The 24,166-nt window shown below is 50.1% G+C and overlaps 1 protein-coding gene across 1 annotated transcript; it reads left to right on the top strand.

Annotated features, from left to right (window-relative positions):
- The first annotated feature begins 10,007 nt into the window (after nt 1-10,007).
- On the top strand, nt 10,008-15,718 carry Hoxa13 (homeobox A13). Its single transcript, XM_020179367.2, has 2 exons — nt 10,008-11,025; nt 11,752-15,718. The coding sequence occupies exons 1-2, from the start codon at nt 10,104-10,106 to the stop codon at nt 11,994-11,996; spliced, it is 1,167 nt and encodes a 388-aa protein (XP_020034956.2). The 5' UTR covers nt 10,008-10,103; the 3' UTR covers nt 11,997-15,718.
- The last annotated feature ends 8,448 nt before the right edge of the window (nt 15,719-24,166 follow it).

Below are 24,166 nucleotides of genomic sequence, written 5' to 3'. Positions count from 1 at the left end.
TATTGTCTTAAAGATCCCAGGACTGGGGCGGTGCTCCCACTCAGAGCCGAGGCATCCTTTCCACCTCAAGAGGAAAGGTCCGGCTCTCTTGGGTTTTCACTGTCCAGGCTGGAATCCGACTGACTATACGTGGCCGAGGATCCCCAGATTCGGGTTCTAGCCTTCCTAAGGCTCCTGATCCCCGAGCGGGCCAAGCCTGGAGCGCCCATATGTAACTCTTGAACCAACAGCTCACTACAGAACCCAAATGAGGCCAGGCTGGAAGAACTTCTCCCCAGCTTTGGAATGCAGTCCCTTGGTCAGCACATTAGCAGAGCTCAGGTGCTTCTCGGGATGCACAGGTGGCATTTTCACCTCCATCTGGGTCATGGAGTCCTGGGATCAGAGCCACCTGGTCTCTAAATTGCATGGAGGGCTGGGCTCTGTCACAATAACCCTGCTGAAATAAGCCCCACATATGGAGAGCTGTCTCTTACCTTCCTGTCTTAGCCCCAGCAGTGCCTCCTAACCTTACAGCTAATCCAGTACTTTGTGGGGGCCTCCCCCAGTGCCTCAGAGATGCCAGTTGCTCCTTCTCTACTGGCTGGCTTCTGGACATTTGGTGTGGCTCAAGTGGTATAGTGCTTCTGCTTTGCAAGCACAAAAGCCTGAGTTCATAACCCCAGTCCCAGTACCCCCCATCCCCAAAAAAACATTGTCTACTGGCTGGCTTCACTCGCTTCAGGTGGGAGGGTCCCCTTTCCTGGAAGCTTCCAGCTGAATGCTCTAGCTGAATCTAACTTCTCCCTTCTCCCTCCATTCCTTGTGACATTATGTCACCCTAGGATTGTCAGGAAGAAGATAACATCAGAGTGCTCCTTTTCCGAGTGAAACAGAAGGCCAAGAGACCAGTGTCTCCACACTTCCTTTCAATATATGACTCCCAAGACATCTTGGAGCCACAAGTAGACCCTAATGCAAGTGGCCTGCAACTCCATCCATAGACTTTTCAAGCTTTCTGGGGGTGGGGGATACAAGGGACAGTGATAGCTGTAGGAGAAGCATCTCACCCTGTCCTGCTCAGTCCAGGGCCTCCTCTCTCCCCATTTTTCCCATCAAGTTGCCTTCTGCACCTACCCATGCTCTTCTTGATTCTCAAAGGAGGGCTCAGGAAACCCTGTTCTTTCTTTTGGTTACCCTCAGTTCTCCCACACATACACACACCACAAAATGGAAACAGTGGATGAGACCCTTCTAGGCAAAATGCCTTAACGCTTTCACAGACATTAGCCAGCTCTTGTCACACAGTGGAAGTATATCCTCCAAAGGATACAAGGCTTATGGCTCTTTCTGCTCCCCACCCCACCCCCATCCCCTATTGGCTAGATGATAATTTTCAGGGAGGGAGACTCTCTTGGGTTTTATTAAATCAGCTACATGTTGAACTGGCACTGGGTGGGGGATGGGAAGGACTGCAAGCTGGGTTAACCCAGTTTAACTTCAGGGAATGAAAACCTGAGACTTGGATGGCAAATGTATCCAGGATCCAAGGTCCTGCAGCAGTCCAAGTCCCATACTAGCTCAAATGAACTGGTGTGCTGCTTAGAGCTGAACTGATCCCTATCCCCACCCCCAACTCAGCACCCAACCTGGAAAGCCCCCTGGAAGCCCACCTAGCTAGGATATACTGGACTCCTATCTGGATCCTGCACTCTCTCCTGCCATCCTGACTCTGCTCTGCTCCCAGCACATGCTGTAGGGACTTCCATTCCTCAGGGTGACAAACGAGTCTGCTTGCTCTCAGTGACATCAAATTACTTTGCACCAGCCGAGGGTCCCATGACCCGACATAACCTCACATTAGATCCTAAAAATGTAAAGAAATATGGCCTTTTTAAAAGTGGCTGAGAGCAAGTAATTGCTAGCAGGCTTGAAGGGTTGGCCTCAACTCAGCTCCGACGGACGAACTATGCCTCCAAAGCACCAAAGCCAATACCAGCTGGAATTCACATGCTTAGGCTCTCTAGGGCCGCTCCATCTTACACTTAACTCTGGACCCTAATCAGGTTCTCAAAATCCAAATTATTTTTGTGTAGTTACAGAAATCACAGGGAGGCTTGCAGCCGGAACTCAGCAGTGGGCAAACAGCTTCTGCGGAACTTCAAAAACACAGCCCTTTCTTGGGCTACCCTGCTTAAATTTTTATTGAGAATTATGGTTTCAATGTTTCTTATTCTTCTCCTTCCCATCTCTTCCTTCTTCGTTGTCTACCATTTTGTCTGTGGTGTCTCTTTTTCCTTCTCCCTCTTCCTCCTAATATATTCCCTTCTGCAGTTTCCACCCTGACCTTGACCCGAGCCCTCACTCCCTTGGTGAACTCCATCCTGGGATCAGGAGAACTGGGACACACACACCGCCACCCCCCCCACCCAGCCACTGTGCTGAACGCCTGGGTGGGGAATTGATTTTGCTAGTGCCCCATGGACTACAGTAAGGGAATCCATGCATGGCAGTATTTCTAAACCTTTGTGCCACATACAGTTGGAATTGTTAGAGATTGATATAAAATACGTGCGTATAAATTTCTCCCCTTGTTTAATTTGCACACCCCTTATGAGTTTGGTCAAATAGCTTTTTTCCAATGCCATGAGCAGTTATATATGCTTAGCGTAAAATCATCCCAGATATTTAATGACTCCAAAAAAAAAAGGGTAATTAAGGAACCATAAACAACCCAACACTCTGCTGTGGAGAGGAGGACTGAGGGTTAGTAGTAAGCAGCTGGCTGGTACAGAACTTTTCAAATTCAATCAATGACTTGCTATATTTTGGTTTTGCCTTTTTGGTTTCCACAGTTGCCAAGGTTTTTAGTTAAATGGCCTTCAGAGTTTGCTGGGGAGACTTATGCTCATAGTTAATGAGGCCACTGAATTAAAACAAAAAGATCACAATGCCTTTAGTAGTTCTTTTTTAAAATCTCTTATTGAGTGGGGGTATTTTTTTTAAATGCACAGAACTAAATTTCTTCTTGAAAGCTGTGGTGACTGTTATATCAATCCAAAACTAACTTTCTTCTGGGCTAATCATTAGAAATTTGGCGGGGGGGAGTTCTCCAGGGAAAGAGATGTGTTAAAATGGGAAGTAGCCACTTGCCCACTAAGTGAATATTTATACATTTAGGTCACAGAAAGGACTAGAACATGGTTTTCATTCACTCCCCCCAAAAAGTCTTGATGCAGCAACAGAAATCTTAATTAAAGGATGACTTGATCATAGAAAAGGGTAGCATAAATTTCCCTCATATATGTAGTTATTATAAAGAAGAAAACCACACCCCAAATCCCTCTTTTTTTTTTTGGTCCAGATTTCTCCTGGGTGGAACCTCAATTTCTTTCTAAGTTCTAATTGGAATAACTCAAGTTCAAGTCCTTTTTCTCAATCTTGAAATATAATATATTCTCAAAATCTTTCGTTGAGAGTGAAATAATACACAATGTTTGAGATTTAATTTTAAATATTCAAAAAAAGAATGGAAGTAGATGAAACATACAAGATAAAATGATAATGGGGTTGCAAGTAGAAGTTAGGGATATAAGGGTGTGTTACACTTCCGTATGTATTCGGCAATTTCCATAATACCAACTATATTTAAAATATTATGTGGGGCAAAAGTGGAAAAATTAGCTCTTTCAGCAGGGGAGCAAAAAACTGTTCTGTAGCACCTGGAGTTGCACATTAAGCCTTTGGTTTTCGGGGACAGAAAACGACCGAAACCGACCTTGTTCGTTTTCATTTCATTTCTCGGGAATCAGCCGGCCATCCGCGAAGCTTTCTTTCCGGTAAGTTCCCTTTCCCACCCCATAAACTGAGTATCCAAACCCAAGGTTGGGGGCTGATTAACGGAGCTTCCGTACTCAGCTCCCCTCACCAGAGTGTAAATACCCATAAAAACTAATATCAAAAGTTTTTATTGAGCTGCTTCGTTTCCCTGAGCATTGGGCCAAGCTGGGCTCCAGCCCCGAGGACAAAGGGATGGCAGCTGCGCCATGAGCAACGCCGAACGCTCCTGACCGCCTCAGTGAGGGTCCCTAGAGTGAGCCAGAGATTCTGGGGAGGACATTCGACAAACCAGGTAAATGGCAGCCAACTGTCCACTGTGGGCAGGTGTATTCACAAAGGCGAGGAAGAGGGAATGGCCCTGGTAGGAAAAATTGGAACGGGTAGGGAGATACACCAGCCACTTGGAAGTATGTCACCCAGATAGTCTGACAAGATGATTTTTCCCCCCGTTTGGGCTTGGTAGGATGGCTGTATTTCACTAACATGACATTAGCTGTGCACTTTCACTGCATGTGCATATATATATTTGATGTATGAATCCGTGCATGCATATTAGGGCACACGCATTATGACTGCAATGTATAACGTGCCTGTAAAACCTGATTACACCTCAGTGTGTACTTGGGGGGTCTCGAGTTCCCCTTCCTCCTGTTCCAGCACCTCCTGTGCTGGTGAGTTTCCTTCTCCCCAGTTGCTTCGTGCTTAAGAATTCACAGCCCAGATCTGGGGCGCTGGAGTCCTTAGGGTTGTGGAAAGAGAAGGACTCCCGCGCGCCCAGGCCGCCTGGCTGCCTGCGCTGGTTTCTCGGCGAGAAAGCGGAGCCCGACGAGGCCCGGCTTGCTTGCAAACCCCCTACTTCCTTCGAACTCTTGAATGTCTTCAGTGTATTTGTTAACATAAAGAATCCACAGCCCAGCGCTAGTTTCCTGTTTTGTTGCGGGCGTGGGTATCAAGCTAGGGTGGAGTGGGGTGGGGGGCCAGTGATAGGATTCCTTTTGGGAAGTGGGGGTACAGGTTACGTTGGGTACAGAGATTCTGTGCCCTTTGCACTTCGCCTAGGCATAGGATTTCCAGACGGTTCCGCACTCTCTTGGTTCCCTGGCGAGGGACTGGGAGCTCATCCCTAAGTGGCCTGGTCCCCCGCAATCCCGCAGGCTGGTGCCCTTGCTGATCCACCGCTCCTTACTGCGGAAAGGCGCTTCCTCCCTCAGGCTGCGTTTCTATCCCCAGAAACTGGTTCTCTCTGCTTCTAACGCACGCACGTTCAGGTCCTTTGGGCGAAGGCTGCGTTTCCAGGTTCGGTGAAGGGTGAAGGGCAGAGCAGTCACTGTCCAGGCAGACAACTCTCCCATCACCATCCCCACAACCCCTAAGCCGCTGGTGTCGGAATCGCTCAGGCCTCCCAGGGTCGGGTCTCAAGGGCGGGGATGCGCCCCTCACTCTACATTTGTGCCAACCCTGAGAAGTCCCGGTGCCGGTGACCGGGGCTGGTTAGGGTGCTCCTCATGGGAGCCTGGGACCCAGACCCGGGACTTGTTATAAAACGGTGGCGGTGTGTGTGTTTGTGGGGGGAGGTTCTCAGGACATCACTCTCCTTTCTCCGGACTATCTGCAGGGCAGTGCTGAAACTGGGGAGGAAGAAGGATCTCCCTGGATTTTTGCCCCCCGTGACTTCCAGAAAGAATGGAGCCTCGGAATCTGTGGGAAAGTTGCTTCTCCAACAACTTGTCCTCAAAATCCACCCTTTGAGGCATCTTAGAGGCAAGGTGAGATCTGTGTGTGTTCCTCGAGCTTGCACTTCCACTTTCAAGTGCTAGCATTTGGTCACCACAGTGCAAAATTACTTCCCATGGTCCAAAACTAGCTCCACAACCTTGAGCCCTTCACTGTGTCACATTATTGCTTCAAATGCACACACAAAAAAATCTCAAACAAAAGCTTGAGCGAGTGACTCAGGATATATGCCATTTCCCTGCCCACTGTCCAGCTTCTGTACAGGTTTCAGGATCTGCTCTTTCTCTTTAAGAAAAGAGGGCATACCTTTCACCCCACAGGGATGGGAGTGAGGACCCTCAAAAAGTTCACCGTGAACAGAGCTGTCCCCCACTTTCCCTATTCCCAAATGGTTTGTTCCAGTGAGGATTAGTTACCCAGTTTGAAATTTCCCCCTTCTCTCTCCTTCCCAGCCAGCCTCAGCCCCTCAAGCCATTTTTTTTTCTTTCTGGATCTTTCTTCCTTTGCCATTTATCTCTGTGCCCCCAGTCAGCCTGGTGGAAAGGAGAGGGTTAAGACATTCTGCAAATGCGGCTCATAAAGCTGCTTGGATACATTAGAAACACATGAATATCCTGAAATACAAAGTGTCTTTAAAACCAAGCAAGGAATGTTTATCCTAATGCTGGATGCATGCAAAGAAGTAGTGCCAGGGAGCAGTGCTGACAGCTTCCTCCGAGGTAAAGTGGGAGCAGGTAAATTTCATTTGCTAATGAAAATCAAACTCGATTAAAAACTGGTTTCCCTTTGTCCTTTTTGTTCTCCAACCCTGGGAGCCCAGAATCCTCTGGCCCAGAGTCCTCCATCCAGAAAAATCCAGCCAAAGTCTCTCTCTTCAGTGAAAGGCACCAGGGCAGTCAAGACCCTACAGGGCATCCTGGCCCACCCCCAAGAAGTAAAAAAAAAAAAAAAAAAAAAAAGTTTGGGAGCAAGAGAAAGGCTCTGTAAACTTGAACAAAGGCCATGCTGCAGTCACTGCCCTCCAGTTCTGATCACGCTGTCCTCTCAGGGCTTCTCCAAAGAAATCTGGTCATACCAGGCAAAGCTCAGGGACTATCTACATCCTCTCCTACCTCTACCCTTACCCCCAGGCCCTCTTGCTCAAGTGGCCCCTGCTGCCTTGAAGACTCCACTGAGTTCCCTGGCTTCCCCATCCTAACCCATGGGAAATCTGAGGATTAAATTGTCAGATGATAGTGCTCTTCTGAAATCCTATATGAATCCCTAAGCCTGGGCTATAAAAACATGGGGGATGGCTCAGAAGGTCAGGCCCCACTATCTGGGCAGGCAAGCAAATTTTGACTTCGCCTTTGGGAAAAGAGGAAGAATGTTGATAAGGTCTGAGCTTGCTTCTAAAAGCACACTCCAGTCTTCATCACCCTGCTTTCCTCCACACCAACAAGCCAGATTGGTTGCTGCTTGGTGGAGTAAGAAACCATACTGGAAACCTTTAATGATTCTCTTATTTCCCTCAGTGAAAGACTAAAAAGGGGAATATTCTTGCTTCAAAGTGAATAGAAATTCTAGCAACACAGATCCAAAATTACTCACAGAGCTCATTTTAATTCTATAAACCGTTCCCACTGATTGATGACTATAATCCAATACCTTAGCAGGACATGCAGACATTTAAAAATAGTGAAGGCAAGCCAAGACGCCATTGACATGCCTGGTAGAAAAAAACACATCATATATATCGCGATCCAAGACAAGAAGGGAACAAGCAGGCTGCCTCCTTCTAAGAACCATGTCTTGAGAGTTTTTAAAAATTGATAAGGAGACATAAATCTCAATAATTCAGGCCCCAAGCCTTTCCTTGGAAGGGACGCCACGTGTAGCAAGCAAAGCCGAACGAATTCAAGATGCAACTCAGAGCTTTCTCTCCCACCCCACACCCCATCCCATGCCGTCCCTCCCAGACAAACCTGCTTTGTGGCTCCTCAGTGGACAAGATTTCAATCCTGTCTCACCATTTTTGGAGTGGAGGGACCCAGTCGGCTTTGGCAGTCTGGAACTGAGGCCCTTCCTTTGCGCGCAGGGCTCCCGGCTCCGGTGAAGTGGGGGGGGGGGAGGGAAGAATGTGGAGCTGGCCTTGGCCGAGGTGTGCACCAGCAAGCTGAGCCACAGCCAGAGGTGAGCTGGCACAGGAGCCGGCTGGTGGGGGCTTCCCAAGCTGTGTTTTCGTTTTTCCGGGTCTAGCTGGAAAATAGAAGAGGCTCAAAGCCCCGGCCAAGTGCAGGGCGGAGGCAGAGAAGAAGAGTCGGTAAATACTGCCCCCAAAACTCCGCGAAGACAACAAAAAGTGCTGGGTAGCCAAACAGAATCAGAAACTAGAATTCCAAAGGAAAAAGAAATGAGTGAGGGGAGGTGGGCGGTGGGCCTTTCACAGCCGCCCTGATCTCCAGGCTTGCATGGCAGTTTTCTCACGCTGACTAGACAGCAACTTTCAACTTGACCTTGGCCTCCAGCCGCGTCTGACCCGTATGTAAAACCGCCCTCCAGTCCCCAGGAACTGGAGCCTCGAACCCTACTTTGTCTCTTTGTTACTGTGAGTTTTACAATGCCACTTGGAGGGAGGAAGGGGTGGAGGACGAAAGGGCCGGAAAGTAACACAAAAATCAAGTCTTTACAGAGGCTGGCTCCTTAGTCCGAAAATGGCCAGTGAGGGAGAAGGTAAACTGGGGGCAAATCAATATTTACCCAGAACTGCTAAAAAGTCAAGAGGGAAAGGACGCACTGGGTGTGGGGAGGCTGGGGGGGTTAAGGAAGGTTTTATTGGGCGACACTTACATTGGTCAGTGCAAACCGAGAATCTAGGCAGATAAAAGCCTGAGCCCAGCCTCATTGGTCCGGACTCTGCAGGAAGCCAGGGGGCTTAGAGAACAGACCAGCAAACAGTACTTGCAGTGCCCTGAGCTTAGGGCGGAGTGAAAGCTGGGACTAGAGGGCAGGTCCAAGCTTAGATGCTCCCTAGTCTGCCTGCGGTGGAAGGGAGTCCAGCACTCTCCCCAACTCACAGGTTCCCGGGTTGGGAACATGCACCCACTTTCACTTTGAAAGCTTGTTCCCCTTCTGAGCTATCATTCACACAATCAGAAGTGGGAATACATGGCCCCAAAGCAGCAGGACCCCCGGAATCCCTCACCAAATCATTGCGGCTGCAAAAAGGGTCGCTGTTTGGCTCTCCCAGTACTAACACCTCACTGTGCTCTCAGAAAGAGTCTCATTTCTCACGCACAAGGGAAAGATTTCTCAGGCTGGTTCTTGGACACGAGGCACCCTCAGTAAGCTGGGGTGAAGGAATGAAGTGACCCCTACAGAGTCCCTGTTTTCTCAAAATGGAATGCAATAGTGGGTTCCCAGATGCCTGGAGAGTCAGGTCCAACCCAGGCTCTATGGAGCAGTTTGTGTGAGGCCCCAGAAATGGGGCTAGAGTCCCAGCCAGCAGCCCAGCTGGGGCCTGTTCCTCTTAAGCCCCTTCAGGAGACGCCAGCGATCTGATGAGACAGAAGCATTAGTGAGTGGTGCTTTCTCCATCTCAAAGCCTCCGGAAGATGAAGAATAATTGTTACTGGGTCAGAGTGAGGAACAAGTCATATACATAGTGTGTCAATGTGACTCTATGAATCAATGTACACTCCGTGTGTGTGTGTGTGTGTGTGTGTGTGTGCGTGCTGGGTTATTCTAAGTCTATGGACCTAACGCAAGTGTATGGATTTGCTCTCTAACACTGTGGACAGGGAAGGAAAGGGAGCTCCTAAGTGCAGTCCAAACTTTCCGGTGGAATGTCCTGGGACCCATGCGCCAGGCGTATCCGCAGGAACCGACAGAAGCAAACGCCCTGACCCTGTTCCCCTGAAAAGAGAGCCAAAGCACGACATCGTCGAAGCAGAAAGCGATATCCGTCCTAGGGTCTCGCTGCAGAAAGACTGCCGATACCTGGAAAGAAAAGAACCCCAGAGGCCCCAGGAAACACACAGCCTGAGTTAGATTGGTCCAGTCCTGGCCAGTCTCTAATTCCCGGACACTGGAGGATTTACCTGACCTGTTCCCCACGGCTTCAGGTCGCAACGCCCACGGCCCCTCCCCGCCTCGTTGCGCTGCTCGGGTCCCCGCTGGGATAAGGGAAAGGACCCAGGGATGCAAGAGGGCCGCCCTTCCCTCCCTGCCCCACCCGCCGGATCCTCTACCCCCACCCGTCCGCGTCCCCCGCCTCTCCCCCTGGGTGAACGGTGCGCGGCCGCGGGGCGGGCGCTGGCGCTGGCGCTGGGGACGGCGCGGGCGGCGGCGGGGATCGCGGGTGCACGGCGCAGAGCTGGGTTGGAGCCGCCCGCTTTGCATACGCCGTGGGCGGAGCAGGGGGGGCGGGCCAATGGGCGGCCGCCTGGCGCGACCCCGCGGGGCGCGATCCGCCCCCCTTGCTCGGGCCCCGGCCCCGCGCCGCGCGCTCTTCACTTCTTGGGGGCTTTTTAAAACAGCGCCACTGGGGTCTTCTCCATGCGGCTCGGGCTATGACAGCCTCCGTGCTCCTCCACCCCCGCTGGATCGAGCCCACCGTCATGTTTCTCTACGACAACGGCGGCGGCCTGGTGGCCGACGAGCTCAACAAGAACATGGAAGGGGCGGCGGCGGCGGCGGCTGCGGCAGCAGCGGCGGCAGCGGCCGGGGCCGGGGGCGGGGGCTTCCCCCACCCAGCGGCTGCGGCCGCAGGGGGCAACTTTTCCGTGGCGGCGGCGGCCGCGGCAGCCGCAGCGGCCGCAGCCAACCAATGCCGCAACCTGATGGCGCACCCAGCACCCCTGGCGCCGGGCGCCGCGGCCGCCTACAGCAGCGCGCCGGGGGAGGCGCCCCCGTCAGCCGCCGCCGCCGCTGCCGCCGCCGCCGCCGCTGCCGCCGCCGCCGCCGCCGCGTCGTCCTCGGGAGGGCCGGGCCCGGCGGGTCCGGCAGGCGCCGAGGCCGCCAAGCAATGCAGCCCCTGCTCGGCCGCGGCGCAGAGTTCGTCGGGGCCCGCGGCGCTGCCCTATGGCTATTTCGGCAGCGGCTACTATCCGTGCGCCCGAATGGGTCCGCACCCCAACGCTATCAAGTCGTGCGCACAGCCCGCCTCGGCCGCCGCGGCCGCCGCCTTCGCGGACAAGTACATGGATACCGCCGGCCCCGCGGCCGAGGAGTTCAGCTCCCGCGCTAAGGAGTTCGCCTTCTACCACCAGGGCTACGCAGCCGGGCCTTACCACCACCACCAGCCAGTGCCTGGCTATCTGGATATGCCGGTGGTGCCTGGGCTCGGGGGGCCCGGCGAGTCGCGCCACGAGCCCCTGGGTCTTCCCATGGAAAGCTACCAGCCCTGGGCGCTGCCCAACGGCTGGAACGGCCAAATGTACTGCCCCAAAGAGCAGGCGCAGCCTCCCCACCTCTGGAAGTCCACTCTGCCCGGTAAATGGCGCCCTCTTTCCAGCCCCTGTCTTCCGACTCTGCTCCAGCTTCTCCTCCGCTCACGCCCCGGGTCACTCGGGTGCCCCTCTGCTCTTTCCCTGGCCTTGGCCTGCCCTGGCGGCATTGCAACCCCCGGGAGCCTGACCCCGGCTGGCTGGCGCTGTCCGCACTGCTCCAAGTTGAGCTGGCCCTGGCCCTGCTTGGGTGAGGGTTGGCTGGGAAGGGTGCTTGTGGAGACCCTGGCTAGCTAGCTTCCTTCTCCCACTGCGCCCCGCCCTCCCCAGCCCTTGACACCGGCTAAAGATGAGAGATTAACCCGATATTTGGCTCACCAAATTGCCCTTATTCGTTCTTGAAAAACGGCTTCATTGTAGAAGCATCAGTGTTTGGGCTTGGGGCAAACCCAAAGGAGCCAGGCACAGAAGTGTTGTACCCTAATTCTGGAGTTAAGGTGTAGGCCGCTGGGACCGGCGATCTAGGGAAGCAGGCGCGCTGAGTGTGCAGAATATCCTGACTGGGGTGGTCACTGAAACTGGACAACTTCATTTCAACGCAAGACTAACCGTCCTCCCTACTAACCCTTCTGCTTTGGCAGAAGGCCGGATTGTACAGCGCGTGGCAAAGAGCAGCCGGGCGCTGCACGGCGGGTGGCTCAGATAGAGCTGTCGCCTGGGTCCTGGCTCTGGTCTGCTCCCTATGTAACTTGCCTTCTCCCTTATCTTCCAGACGTGGTCTCCCATCCCTCGGACGCCAGCTCCTATAGGAGGGGGAGAAAGAAGCGGGTGCCTTACACCAAGGTACAATTAAAAGAACTCGAACGGGAATACGCCACGAACAAATTCATTACCAAGGACAAACGGAGGAGGATATCAGCCACAACGAACCTCTCTGAGCGGCAGGTCACAATCTGGTTCCAGAATAGGAGGGTCAAAGAGAAAAAAGTCATCAACAAACTGAAGACCACTAGTTAATGGATTAAAAAGTGGAGCAGAAGGCAACTTGAAGAAATACTTCAGAACTCGTTGCTTTGCCTACATAATGACCTAATGCTTCATAATAATTGAAGAATTGGGAAGAGAGACACTGGCATTTTGCTCTAAGGGGGAATCTCTTTCTCATTAATGGAATCTACAACTTAAAAAAAAACTTTAAGAAAATGATAAAGACGGTCAGTTCTTCTGCCAACCCCACCAGACCGTTAAATGACAAACTCTAGAGTCAAAGCGTCAACCCCTAAAAACACAATTTCAGATAAATTACTCCTTTACCGAAGTCTTGTAAGTATTTATGTGACCATGGTGTTTTAGGATATTATGTTAGGTGGTAATAATCTGAACGTTGGTTACAGAAACAGGAGGCTGTTGTAAACATCTGCTTGTTCTTTTTAGGTCACCCCTTTGCATGTTAAGTGCCTGCTCAGGTAAATCTCAGTGAAATTCCTATCATTGTGTGTTCTGAAAAATGTTTCATGTATAGATTTAGAGGGGAAAAGAGAAGGTACTGAAATAATGATCTTGAACTATTCACTCTGAAGGGAAAAAGGAGAGAAAACTCTTCTGAGGATCATTTGTCTCTAGTAAATACGGCCAGCTAAACCTTTGCAGCTACAAGAGTACACCAGGTTGGTAATGAATTTGAGAATAATTTTCGATTGCTTATAACAAGCATATTCATGTCATTTGGCGTACCCAAGATCAGAGATTTTTTCCAAAGAATTGGATAACTCTTTTTTAGTATATGTATGAATCACCAAATGATCTGCAGGGCTCACTTTATTTATGTCAGATCTCCTGAAAGGGTCTTATCCTAACATGATAGGCTTTGGTTAAAACAGTTTTTTTTTCCGTTGAAATTGGCATTTCTCAATATTTGCTAGACATTTTACTGAGAAACCATTTTTCTTTTTAATTTTTTAGAAAACTCAAAATGGAAATCCATTTTCCCAGAATATGTAGATGTCTGCACTCTATATTTTGATCTATTAAGGAATTAGTATTTTTTCCTTGTTTATTGTGTCATGAAACTGCATTAGAAAGTTTAGGGATTCATCTTCACAGCACATTTTTAATTAAGCAGTTATTTCAACTCACACATTCGTTTTGTTCATATTCGCTATAAAATGCTATCTTGTAAATAAAGACATTCAGCACACTGTGAAAATATATTTGTGCACTTGCTTTTTAAATATTTCTACTAAAAATGAAAAAAATTAGATCTGTAGATAGAGATCTTGTGGTATTAATTCTGTTAGTAAAATAGTCACTGCCATGAAAATCTGAAGGAAATACTCATTAGTCTCCTTTGCTGAATGTGCACTTCACGGAAAGAAAAGGAGCAGGTTTGTCTTATACAAACCGAGGACCATTCTTTTCTACTATTGTTCAACTTTTCTTCTTGCTACAAATTTTTTAAGAAAAAGGGAGAAATCTCTCATAACTAAAATCTTTTATATGATAAGTGCTTCAAGGATATGAAAGTATCAGGTATTCTGAAAGGGAGAGAAGAGAAAGGACTAAGAGATAGTGTAAATTCCCAGGCTCCCTTTGGAAAATGAAAAACAGTTGCTTAGTATCAGCAATGCCTAGGATGTCGTATTTTTAAATCTGCTCTTGGGTCTGCATGTGTCTGAAAGGGCAGGTTTGATATTTGTTGAAATGACAGGACTAGGAAAGGCCTTAAACCTTGACCTTGACGAAAAAAGACAATTTGTGACCTTGACTTTTGACAGCTCATGAATTGGCCTCGGCTGGATTAGTAGATCAAGGGCGCCACCTCGTGTTGACAAGCCTCCTTGTAATTCTTCAGCTTCAAGGGAATCAAGAACTCTTACCTTCTTGACTTGTTTTAGAGATTTAGTGCTCATTTATTTGGCTCCAGATGGAGCAAATTTGAATATATGTAAATTATACATGTGCCTGTATATATGTGAATATATATCATATATGTTTATACATGTATACATTTGCATATCAATGCTTGTGTGTGCTTGTATATATAATTGTAGAAATTGTACAGATATAGTATCATTAATTGCTGATGACCGAAGACATTGTAATTTAAGGTGATTGCTAGAGTTGAGGTACAAAATGTACTTTACATGATGAAGTGTTGCTCCTTTTCTTTAATGGCTAAGTTTGAGTTGTCTTCCTAGCAGCTCACTCTGCATCAGATTTCTACAGATCTACTTTAAAGCTTTACATTTTTGCTGTAGCCCAAGAGGTGTTCTTAAATAACCATTCTTTGCTGGCCCTCACCCTCCATGGTGGTCTACCACTCTAATTAGAGCTATCAGGAGTCTTTACGGCAAATAAAGTTTTGAATACCTTCCTAACTCTAGAGTTCTAGAGTTACATTAAAGAAATTCAAAGAAACCCACCTCTTGAGAGCTCAGTAGGGAAAACTTAAATATCTCATATCTACACAATGACCGTAATATGGAGCAGAAGGAGATTATCTTGGATAGCTCAAAGCTGAGAGCTGCTCCAGGGTGGTGTACAATCTGATGCAATTGATGCTTCTGAATCTGCCATTTGATTTGTGGGAGAAATAACTATGCTTAATACTAACAACCACCATCAAACCTGTAATGATAATATGTATTCTGGCTACTGTTTATTGACCCCTAACAACACATCAGGTGCTATGTTCAGTCATAAATAGTTCACATGTATGTTTATGTATTTAATACACACGTAGGGTAATGTGTTTTTTGTCAAATCCATGCTGTGCACACATGTATTAAAATGTTTGTGGAATCAGGAGCTTTGGGATGCAGAATTTTCAGAGGCAGATTAATTCTGTCTTTGTGTTAGAGGAAATGCAAGAACCGGATTCATCATTTGGTGGAAAATAATATTGGTTGATTACAAACGTTTCCAACCTGGCCTGAAGACTGAACACTCTTCTTTATAGATGAAGAATGATGGAAAGAATGTCAAGCTATTTTTCTTTTAAATGGACAGTCCTGAAACATACGTATCAAATGGTCTTGTGAAGCGCAATCATATTTTGCTGCCCTGGGGAGTTTCGCTCTGCTGGTGAAAATACTGCTTCAAATCACCTCCCCACATCTTGTGCCACAACTCTAAGTGAGCTACCGTCAAGCAAAGTAATGACTTTTTCCCAAAATGTTTAAAGTGATGGAAAATCCCCTTGAAGCTTGATCCAAAAGTGTGTTTACGAACAGCTCTGAAGGGGACTCTTCTGTTGATAGGGGATATTTTTCTTTAGATGTAAGAAATTTTAAGCCTCAGGCCTAGGAAAGAAGCCAACAGCAACCCTGATGAAGGAATATCACCCTCACCACTGCAGGAGCCCTGGGTAAAGTAGTAGCCTTCTTTTTTTCCTCTCTTTCCAGTTTTTGAAACTGTAATGACAGAAGATGTGTCAGCTGTCCCCTCCCCCCTTCTAAAATGGTTGTCCATAGTGCCAATCTAACTCAACTCCCCTCTGTTTAAAATGTACATGGATGAACCAGATAAACTGAGGTGGATATGGATTATGATGGCTCCCTAATGTCTAAATAGCAATCAGCAGGAAACCTTTAGAACAAAGACAGCCAGGAAGACACCCAGCCTCCTCCTGAAAAACAGGACTAACAGTGTCAGAAACTGACCCATGGATAGTGTTCTCAAAAACCAGATTCAAGTATTTTTTCTGAAAAGGAAACGCTTCCTATAAATAAAAAAATACATAAATATGGGACTCAAAAAACGACTTTTCCATCTGCTCTTAATACTGTCAAATTTATTAAGTTATTTTAAGTGGATGATTGTAAAATGTCACTGCGCATTTCACTACTATTTATGCCTGATGCAGAGCTGAAGTGATCCAATTTAAAGTTTTTAACGGAAAAGGAAAGAAATCTTTAAAAAGTATTCATTTTTTAAAAATCAACCTAATTAAATATTTTCTTAAAGATCCACCTTGAGGCAGTGAAAGTCAGTGAAGGGTGATACATCTGTGTGCAGATAGTTAATGACCAGATTTCAGTGTATAATAGACACACAGTGCTGTGCGTGTTTGGAGGATCCCGTGAAGACGCGGCATCCCGCTTCCTCTCTGCGAATTCCGGGGTTTGGGAGAGGAGAGGGAGGTTGCTCGGGACTGCTAATCCCCAGACCTGGGGGGTTCCGAGGCGCCCTTCTGGATTCGCGAACCTGTAGCGAGAAGACGCTAGGGGATTGCTGATTTATGCGCATTCCTTTAAACTTGATCGAATGCGTGTCAGCAGCCCTAGACCTGGAGAATCAGAGAAATGTGCAGCGAGTTGCTCACATCCCGTTTTTCATAAGCAAAGATGTAGCGTTATGCAAAAGGCCAGGCGAGATTTATGCCGAGGTTTTAGGACAGGCACGCTAATTAAGTTTTCATCTGCTTGGCCCCCGGGTAAATAACAGCCGGCCTCGTTCTTTATGAAAATACCCACTCCATTGCTCACGCATCTAACTAGCGCCAACGAATGCCTGAGAGGTGCCTGCTATTTTAAATATTATTTTAAAGGGAAGGGGAAAAAAATGACTGTGAGCGCAAAAAAATTCCTTCATGAAAGCAGCCAAGGCCTTGCCACAATTGACTTCATTTCTGACCGGCTCTGTGGCGCGGCTGAAGAGCTGGATCCACCGGGCAGAAATAATTACAACGCGTGTCCGAGATTTGCAAAGCCTGGGGAGGGGCTGTGCGGCGGCGTGGGCCTCCCCCAGGTGTGAGGGTGTGGACGCGCGCGAGAAGCGCTGCGGTGGACTCCAGAGCTGCCTCTCCGACGCAGAGGCGCGACCCCAAATCCTCTGTGCTTCCCCACGAACCCCTCACTCAAAATGGAGGCTCAAACCTTCATAGAGGCGGCCTCGTTCCGACGGCTGGAGGACCAGTCAGAGGTATGAGGCAGACCCACAGGTGGAGGTCAAGGCGGTGGAACCCCGAGGCCCAGGCCCGCGTCGAGTGGACGCAGGATGGCCGGGCACCCGCGCGGTGAGTCGCCCCAGGGCTGCACGCTGACGTCACCGCAGGCCGAGAGGGCCTTGGCCTTCGCGGGGCTCCCTAGGCTGTTTGACGAGGACAAGCCGATTCAGACGAGTGTTTTGTGCGGGTGCCCCCTTCTCCGCCCCGCCCCTCCCTCCCCAAGAGAATAATCGGGTATTTAATCTCTCCTGGTCTTAATTCTTGGCAGCGTGGAAGGTGGTTTGCAACGGGAAATAAAACTTGACAGGCGCATTTTCTTTAAAAGGGGTTTTGAGACGGGCTGAAAAGAAACCAATTTTCTCTCCCAAATACTTCCGCTTTCTGAGCCCGGCGCTGAGCGGTGGGATGAATCCGAGGGTCGGAGCTGGGCGCACAGGCCGCTTTGTGAATCCGAGCGGCCGGATCCGGGCAGCCCACGTAGCCGCGTTCTCCACCTGGGCAGGGAAAGCGGCCTCGGGCCTCGCTGCGCCCCGAGGCTCTGCGACGCAGGGCTCTGCTGTAGGTCCCAGCGATGCCCGCAGCCCTGGCGCCAGCACCCACGCAAGGACCCGGTTGGCATCCAGAGTAGTACCCAGTGACTGGCTGAGGGCGGCTGGGGTCAGGCGAAAGAAGAGAGCCCTGGAGAGAGAGGCTCTTGTGCTGCCTGCCTTTAGCGCTGAGCCTTCTGGCTTGGGGGGTTAGGGACTGGCATTCACAGGGAAGTGGTGAGAGCAGTGCCTGGGGGCTTTGTTTGTCGCAGGACTGCGGACACTGAACAAAATGGACGGGGGGAAAAGGGGTGAATGGCGCAGCATGCGTGGATTGTCTGGGCTGCTATTGGGTGGAATAGGCAAGAGGCAGCCGCGTCCCCCTCCCGGCGGCTCAGAGAGCGCTGCCCTCTTGCGCAGTAAAGGTCAAGTCCTCGGCGCCGCGGCCATCTCATGGTCAGGGCCGGTCTCAGTAGCCGGCACTCGCCGCGATTGCAGAAAGGCACGGGATGTACAATTGGCGAGGCCATCACTCTTGCTGCAAGCGGGTTCTGTTAGCCTGCCACAAACACTGGAGGCAGGATTCTTTCTTGATTTCCAACGCCCTTACCCCTATCCCTGTTGGAAAGGAGTCCCTGCAGCCAAGGGTTGGCCACGCTGTGTCCTCATCCCGGAAGATCGGGATCTGCCCCAGCGAAGGAGACTTCGGAGCCCTCCGAGGCCTAGCCAATGCAAGAGGAAGCGCCTATGAACCCAGGAGAGCAGACGTGACTGGAGTTCTGATCCCGGTAGGAACAAGTGGCAAACAGGGCCAGCGGCTGGGAATAGGATAGGGAAGCAAAGACCTGTTGGGGTCCCTGAGCTCAGAACCTCGGTCAAGGCAGGGCAGGCCTTTGGTGAGACCCTTAATGCTTTTCCCCTGCCTAAAATCTACACTTAAGTGACGTGGATTTTGCCAATGCAAAATTTCCTGATTCCTGGGCCCAAAACCCCTCATTGTGTTCTGCAGGGGAGCTGCTCCTTATCCCTTGCTCATAGCCTGCCAGCAGAGGGTCAGAGCATCACACCCTACAGTAAACAAGTAGCTTAAACCAAGTCTGCCGCTGAGGCCACTATCCCCAGGGTGAACCAAAAAGGACTTGCATATTATCATTTCTATTTTCAAGAGACAGAAAGCTAGCCTTTGCCCTTAGGGCTGCATAGGCAGGACTGGGCTGAGGTGGGAGGTGGGGGGTGGGGTATAGCAGGAGGGATTGTCCATGAATGGGTACCATCTCAGAATTGCCTGGCAAGGTGAGCTGGAGAGGCTGCTAGGTTAGGACTGGATGGGTGTAGAGCCTCTGACTCTTAAGCCTGGAATGTGAGCTGCCACCAGCATTGGTTAAAAATGAGCTGCCCTAGGAGACATTTGGAGCTTGGGGCAACAGTAGTTTCCTTTGAGCCTCAGCCCCACAGCCTGAGAACTGAGACCAAGGACCAGAGCCAGCCTTCTGGTTGGACCCGCCCTCTTTATCCTCTTTATTGCTGATACACTCTGCTGGGGAAACCCCGTTTGGGCCGAAGCTGCAGGAAAAATAGAAGGCAGATACTGAGAACCAGGGTTTCACCCTTCCAAACATTCCCGCACCCCACTTGTTCCCACTCTGTAGGAAAAAATAAATAAATAAAATCTTCTCTAATGAAGCGGCAACTGTAAAAAATTAAAATAGTTCTCCTCAAAAGAAGAAACCCTCCCTTCTTCCATCAGTTTGAGACCACTAAATTAAATGATAACCAGATTGCTTGGATTAAGACCCTCAGATGAGCCCTGTGCCCCACCCCCAATGTAAGGACACGGACTTCTTCAGATGTTCAGGGGCACTGGAGGATGACTGAACCTGCTAGTCAGACCAAGAACCAACCATGAGGTCAAGTTCGAGGCACTACCTGTTCCCTTGCTTTGGGGAGGGTCAATGCCTTGACAAAGGGACAAATTAACCCTTGCCTCCACCTAGTAGTGATAGAGGTGATCCCATGATTTTATCAAGCAAAATGTGATGGATTGGCCATGATCTGCCAGTAAACCATTCCCTAGGAACAAATACTGGGAGATTTGGACCATCCCAGACAATCCATCTACCTAGCTCACCACGGAGAGGAGATGTAGCCCAAAGACACCTCTACTTGGGAGGAAAGATTCTCCAAATGGAGGTCTGGCTTCCACCCTGGAGTCAGGCTCTGTGGCTATTTTCACCCTCATCCTCCTAGCCAACTCTTGCACCTGTGTGCAATATGCCCACCAGGGTAGCAATAGTCTTCTAAAAACAGTGCAATCTTTTGGAAAGTAAGGGTTCATGCCAGCAAGAAGAGGTAAAATATTGATGGTGCCCTAAGCAATGCACTGAGCAACAACTGTAGACAGTTGGGAGTGAGAGTCTTATGAGTGGATCCAACCCAAGTCCCAGGCTAGCTGCTCAGGCTAGTAAAGTAGGAGCAGCGTCCCTGGAAGAGAAGGAAGAAATGTTGGTGAGGGAAAGGAAAAGAGAAGGTGGACATCATGGGGCTTAGGATGGAGTATTCTAAAGAAAGTAAGACACCCAGTTCTGGTTGCTGGTGGAGGCCCAAAATGGGGGAGCATCCAAAATCTAATAAGCCCCTTTCTTCATGCCTGGGTACTAGGTGCCCTCCAAAGGCACCTCAGCTCTTGCTCAGCCTAGGAGATACACCAGAAGAGGCCTAAGAAGGGGAAACAGGCTGGCAGGAGCTGTAGGCGGACTGGACAGGCTTGAGAAGGACCAGTCCGGCAGATAGGTTTGGCATTCACACTATGGACCGCATGCTGAATATTCAAAGGGCTAAGAGTGCAGGCACCGGGGACTTCAGATATCCAGATTTGGGGGACAAGGAGCAGCTGCTGCATCCCAAGACAACCCCCAGGAAAGAGAGGGCAACACAGCAGTCGGGGTTAGGAAGCCTGGAGTCTGGAGGTGCTCACCGCACGTCAGCTCTATCCAGCTTCGGAGTGAAAGCATTAAGCTGCCTATTAAGTGTCGGTCCTTGCCGATCATGTCCCTTGAATGACTGTGTTGGAAACGGCCCTGGCACAGCAATCGGGGTGGTGACGAGGCCTCACATTGCCTCCTGCGCAATGAACTCTCCTAGGCCACCCTGCCTGGGCATCGCCTGGCCGGCGCCCTCCCGCCGCTACGCAGACGTTTCCAACTGCAAGAAGAAGCGGATTCGGCAGAGGCGCCTGGACACACTTTATTCTGATATTCTGCCTGGGAAGGGCAGACGGGTGGAGCACAGGGTGCAAGAATCACGATCCCTGCCCGGGCGCACTCAGCCCTCGGAAGAGGGAACGGGCGGCGCTGTGCACCCCCGCCCCCAACCTTTAGGGCCAAATCAGACCAAGCCTTGGGAAGGCTTCCCAAGGCTTGGTCTGTTTTGCAGACCAAATCTCCTTGTTAGCCGTTTCCGCCTGACAAGGTTGGCGCGGGCGCCGGCCTTCTCTCCGGGTGACCACCTAGAAACGCTGCTGCGGGAGCCACTGGCCGGCTCTGCGGACGACTGCCTAGACCTTGAAGTTCGAAAAAACAAGAAAAGATTGAACCGGTTCCCTCCCTTCTTTACAGACACACGCACCGTCAGGCCGCCGCCACTTCCTGCCTTTGTTTTTCTTCCTCCAAACATTTTTTGGCCTCTTGCATTAGCCGCCGTGGGACTCCGGGTTGACGATTAAAGGAAACATACGCTGAAAAGTGTTTTCTGGAGATGGCCCCCGCGCTGAGGAGCGCTTGAGAAAGAACAGCTCCTGGGAAAACAGCCGCCAGGGCCAATGTCACAGACTTGCCCCGCCGCAGCGTCTTCAAGAAATGGAACTCGGACTTGGCCTTCCGGGGTGGCCTTGGCCCCAGTCGGGTCTTTCCCAGAGTCTAGTGGGCAGAGATCTGCTTTGAGCCTCCTGCAAAGTCGAAGAGTCAATTAGGCTCAGAGCAAAGTCAAAACCAAGGACCCGAAGCTCTACCTCCCCTTCCTCCCCAAGATTTGGTCTGAATCTGAGAAGCGCCTACCCTTTACCCCTACCGCCTGCCTGCCCTGAGAAAACATTCGCAGGAAAATACATATATACTCCGGAAAAAACAAGCAGGAGCGGGGCAAAACTGGTAATACAGCGCAGCCTTGGGGAGCTGAGCACCCCGCCTCTTGTCCCTACTGGGGAACTAAAAGCATTCGGCAGCTCCAGGCAGTTTCCCCTTCTGCAGGCATCAAAAGCCTTCTTCTCATTCATCTTCACTGCAGCGCCCCCACACGCCCCTTTCCAGGCTTCAAGTCCCTCTGGGTACCGGGCTTTGGTATAGCCTGTTCCACATGTACTGCCAAACACTCCTGGAGTGTCTTCCTCCACCCCAGCCTCTCCTCGGGGAGTTTGCCTGTCTCCTGCAGACACCCATGGGATCCAGACCTGCCGACACACACACTCGGCTTTTCCCTGAAGGAGAACGCAAGAAGCAATGGTTATGCAGAACGCCGCACAACCTCACACCGACCTTTCTGCGGGGACCCCTCTCCCTGGCACCAAGGGAAGCCGATCTAATTAAGAGGGGCTGCGTGTAGCCGGGGGAGGCAGCCTGGCGTCCCCCGCAGGCGGGCCACCTCGGGCCCCACTGCTCAGGCACAAGCTGAAGTTGACTGCCAAAAGTGCTATAAAACCGCAGGTCTGTCTAGAACTGTTTTCGGTTCTCCTAGACGCCCCGGGTTCAATTATGGTCTTAAAAGCCCTAATACAAGTGCAAGAATTTGTTTGCCTTCACCCAGGGGCGGGGCGAGCCCTGCAATGGTGGCGCCTTTGTTATGGCAAAGTCACTGAAACCCTTCATGCATTCCTTTTGTTCCAGGGTAGGGGTGGCGAGGACTGGGTGGGCTGCTTGGAGAGTGTTTGAGATAGCCAAAATCAAGCCAGGGAACTGTTCAAATACTGCTGTTTGAAACCTCTCCTTTCTTTTATATTCTGTCTCCAAGAAAGAGATACTGTGGAGAAACAAATATTTTGCCTTGTTAGTCGCCGCTGGAAATAGAAGTTTTTCACTGCAGGGCAATCCTGTAATTGTGAGTCCCAGCATTAGGAGGTCTCAAGCTACCCTTCTCGAACAATCTTCCCTCCTACTGGACTTTCTCACTCACATTGCTCTGCAAGCCACAGTGGACAAATATGTCAAGTTGAAGATGCACAAATAATTTCAAGTTCAACTCTCAGGGATTCAAGGGGCATGAAAGTTCTTGCAGCAAATCCTGAATAAAGAGTTCATTAAACCAATGTGTCTGAGTAACTTGATTTGTGATAAGTAACCCTTGTAAAAAGGGGGGGGCACATAAACATTAATGCTAATAAATTAGTTTACTCCACTACATAGTAATTACTCGATATTATTGATATTTACAGTGGATATTCAAATTGCAATGGTGGGTCATTATTTGGAGAAAATACATAATGAGACTATTTCTTTCCCAGCGCAATACATGATTAAATTTGTTATTGAGTCAGTTACAGTCAGCTCAGCAATAAATAAATAAATTGATGTTGACACTTAAATACCAAAGATCTTAGAGTTTATTCTCTAAATCTCTCCAAGATATGTAAATACCTTTGGCTATTTCCTGGACAGGGAAAGGGAAAAGGTTTTCTTTCTTTCTTTTTTTTTTTAACTTTCCTTCTGAGACACCCTAGCTCCTTCTAAGAAGAGAGTTGTTGGGAGGCCTCAGGTACCAGCCCCCTCCCTGCTCCTGGCTCTGCCTGGATGCTCTGTCCCCTTCCCCCAAATATTGCTCCTTCAGTCCTGCAGAACGTGGAGCATTATTTTACCTTCTTAATTTCCCCATTTCCTCCTCTCAAGAAAGATAGGTTCATTCCAACAGCCATGGCCTCTGACTCCTATCTTTAGCACAAACATAGCCTTTTCAAGGCATCTCCATTGCCCAAGGTGCAGGGAGTTTGGGAAGCACCTCTCTGTTCTTTGGCATTGTGCTCTTTCTGTAGAGTAAGTAGCAGGAAAGACAGGAGCTGTCTGAATTTCTGCCTTGCACATCCCTCGCTTTCACTCTCATGCAAGGAAGAAGCAGCTTACCCCCTTCTTAGCCAGGGCTCCTTGGCCATCACCCCCTCCTGCCACTGCCCCCACTTCTCCCACAGCACTGAAGCTCTACAAGCAACCTGGTGGCCGCCCCCCCACCGAAGGTGCAGCATACCCAGGAGAAGTCTCCTCGGATGTCAGCGCCTCTAAAACAGCACAAGGCTCGCCTCAATTGCATGGTTTCCCGATTCCTCAGCTCCTGAAGACCAGGCAGAAGTGCGGACCCGTGAGCAGAGGCGCAGCCCATGAGCCTCCGGCTCTGCAGAGTCACTCAGAACCCTCCCTGCAGGCAGCGAAGAGAGGGGGGGTTTCTCCAAGGACAGGAGATGGGGTGAAGAGGGAAGCAGAGAGAATGCAGGGAAGGTGAATCCCGGGTAAGACGAAGGCCCTTCCGGACCCCGCGGATCTTTGACAAACCGCGGGGGAAGCCGCCCTGACTGTTGGCGATTTAGGGACGGAAGGCACTAAGGCGCTTCGGAAGTGACCTGAATGCTAGCGTGTAATCAAGTCACCGTGCAAATCGGATAAGCCACGAGGCCAGCACATCCACGGCTGCGAACCCTGGCCCCAAATGGGGTCCGGCCAGGGTCTGAGACGGAGGTG

The sequence above is a fragment of the Castor canadensis genome, chromosome 2 (assembly GCF_047511655.1).
Source record: "Castor canadensis chromosome 2, mCasCan1.hap1v2, whole genome shotgun sequence".
Taxonomy (NCBI): domain Eukaryota; kingdom Metazoa; phylum Chordata; class Mammalia; order Rodentia; family Castoridae; genus Castor; species Castor canadensis.
The sequence above is the reverse complement of the archived record's forward strand: the minus strand, read 5'-3'. Positions and strand labels throughout refer to the sequence as shown.

What these genes read in the sequence shown, in the direction of transcription:
- Hoxa13 (XM_020179367.2), top strand. Translation starts at nt 10,104, where the DNA reads ATGACAGCCTCCGTGCTCCTCCACCCCCGCTGGATCGAGCCCACCGTC. An exon ending in CTGGAAGTCCACTCTGCCCG is followed by an intron (nt 11,026 to 11,751) that starts GTAAATGGCGCC and finishes CTTATCTTCCAG; the next exon opens with ACGTGGTCTCCCATCCCTCG.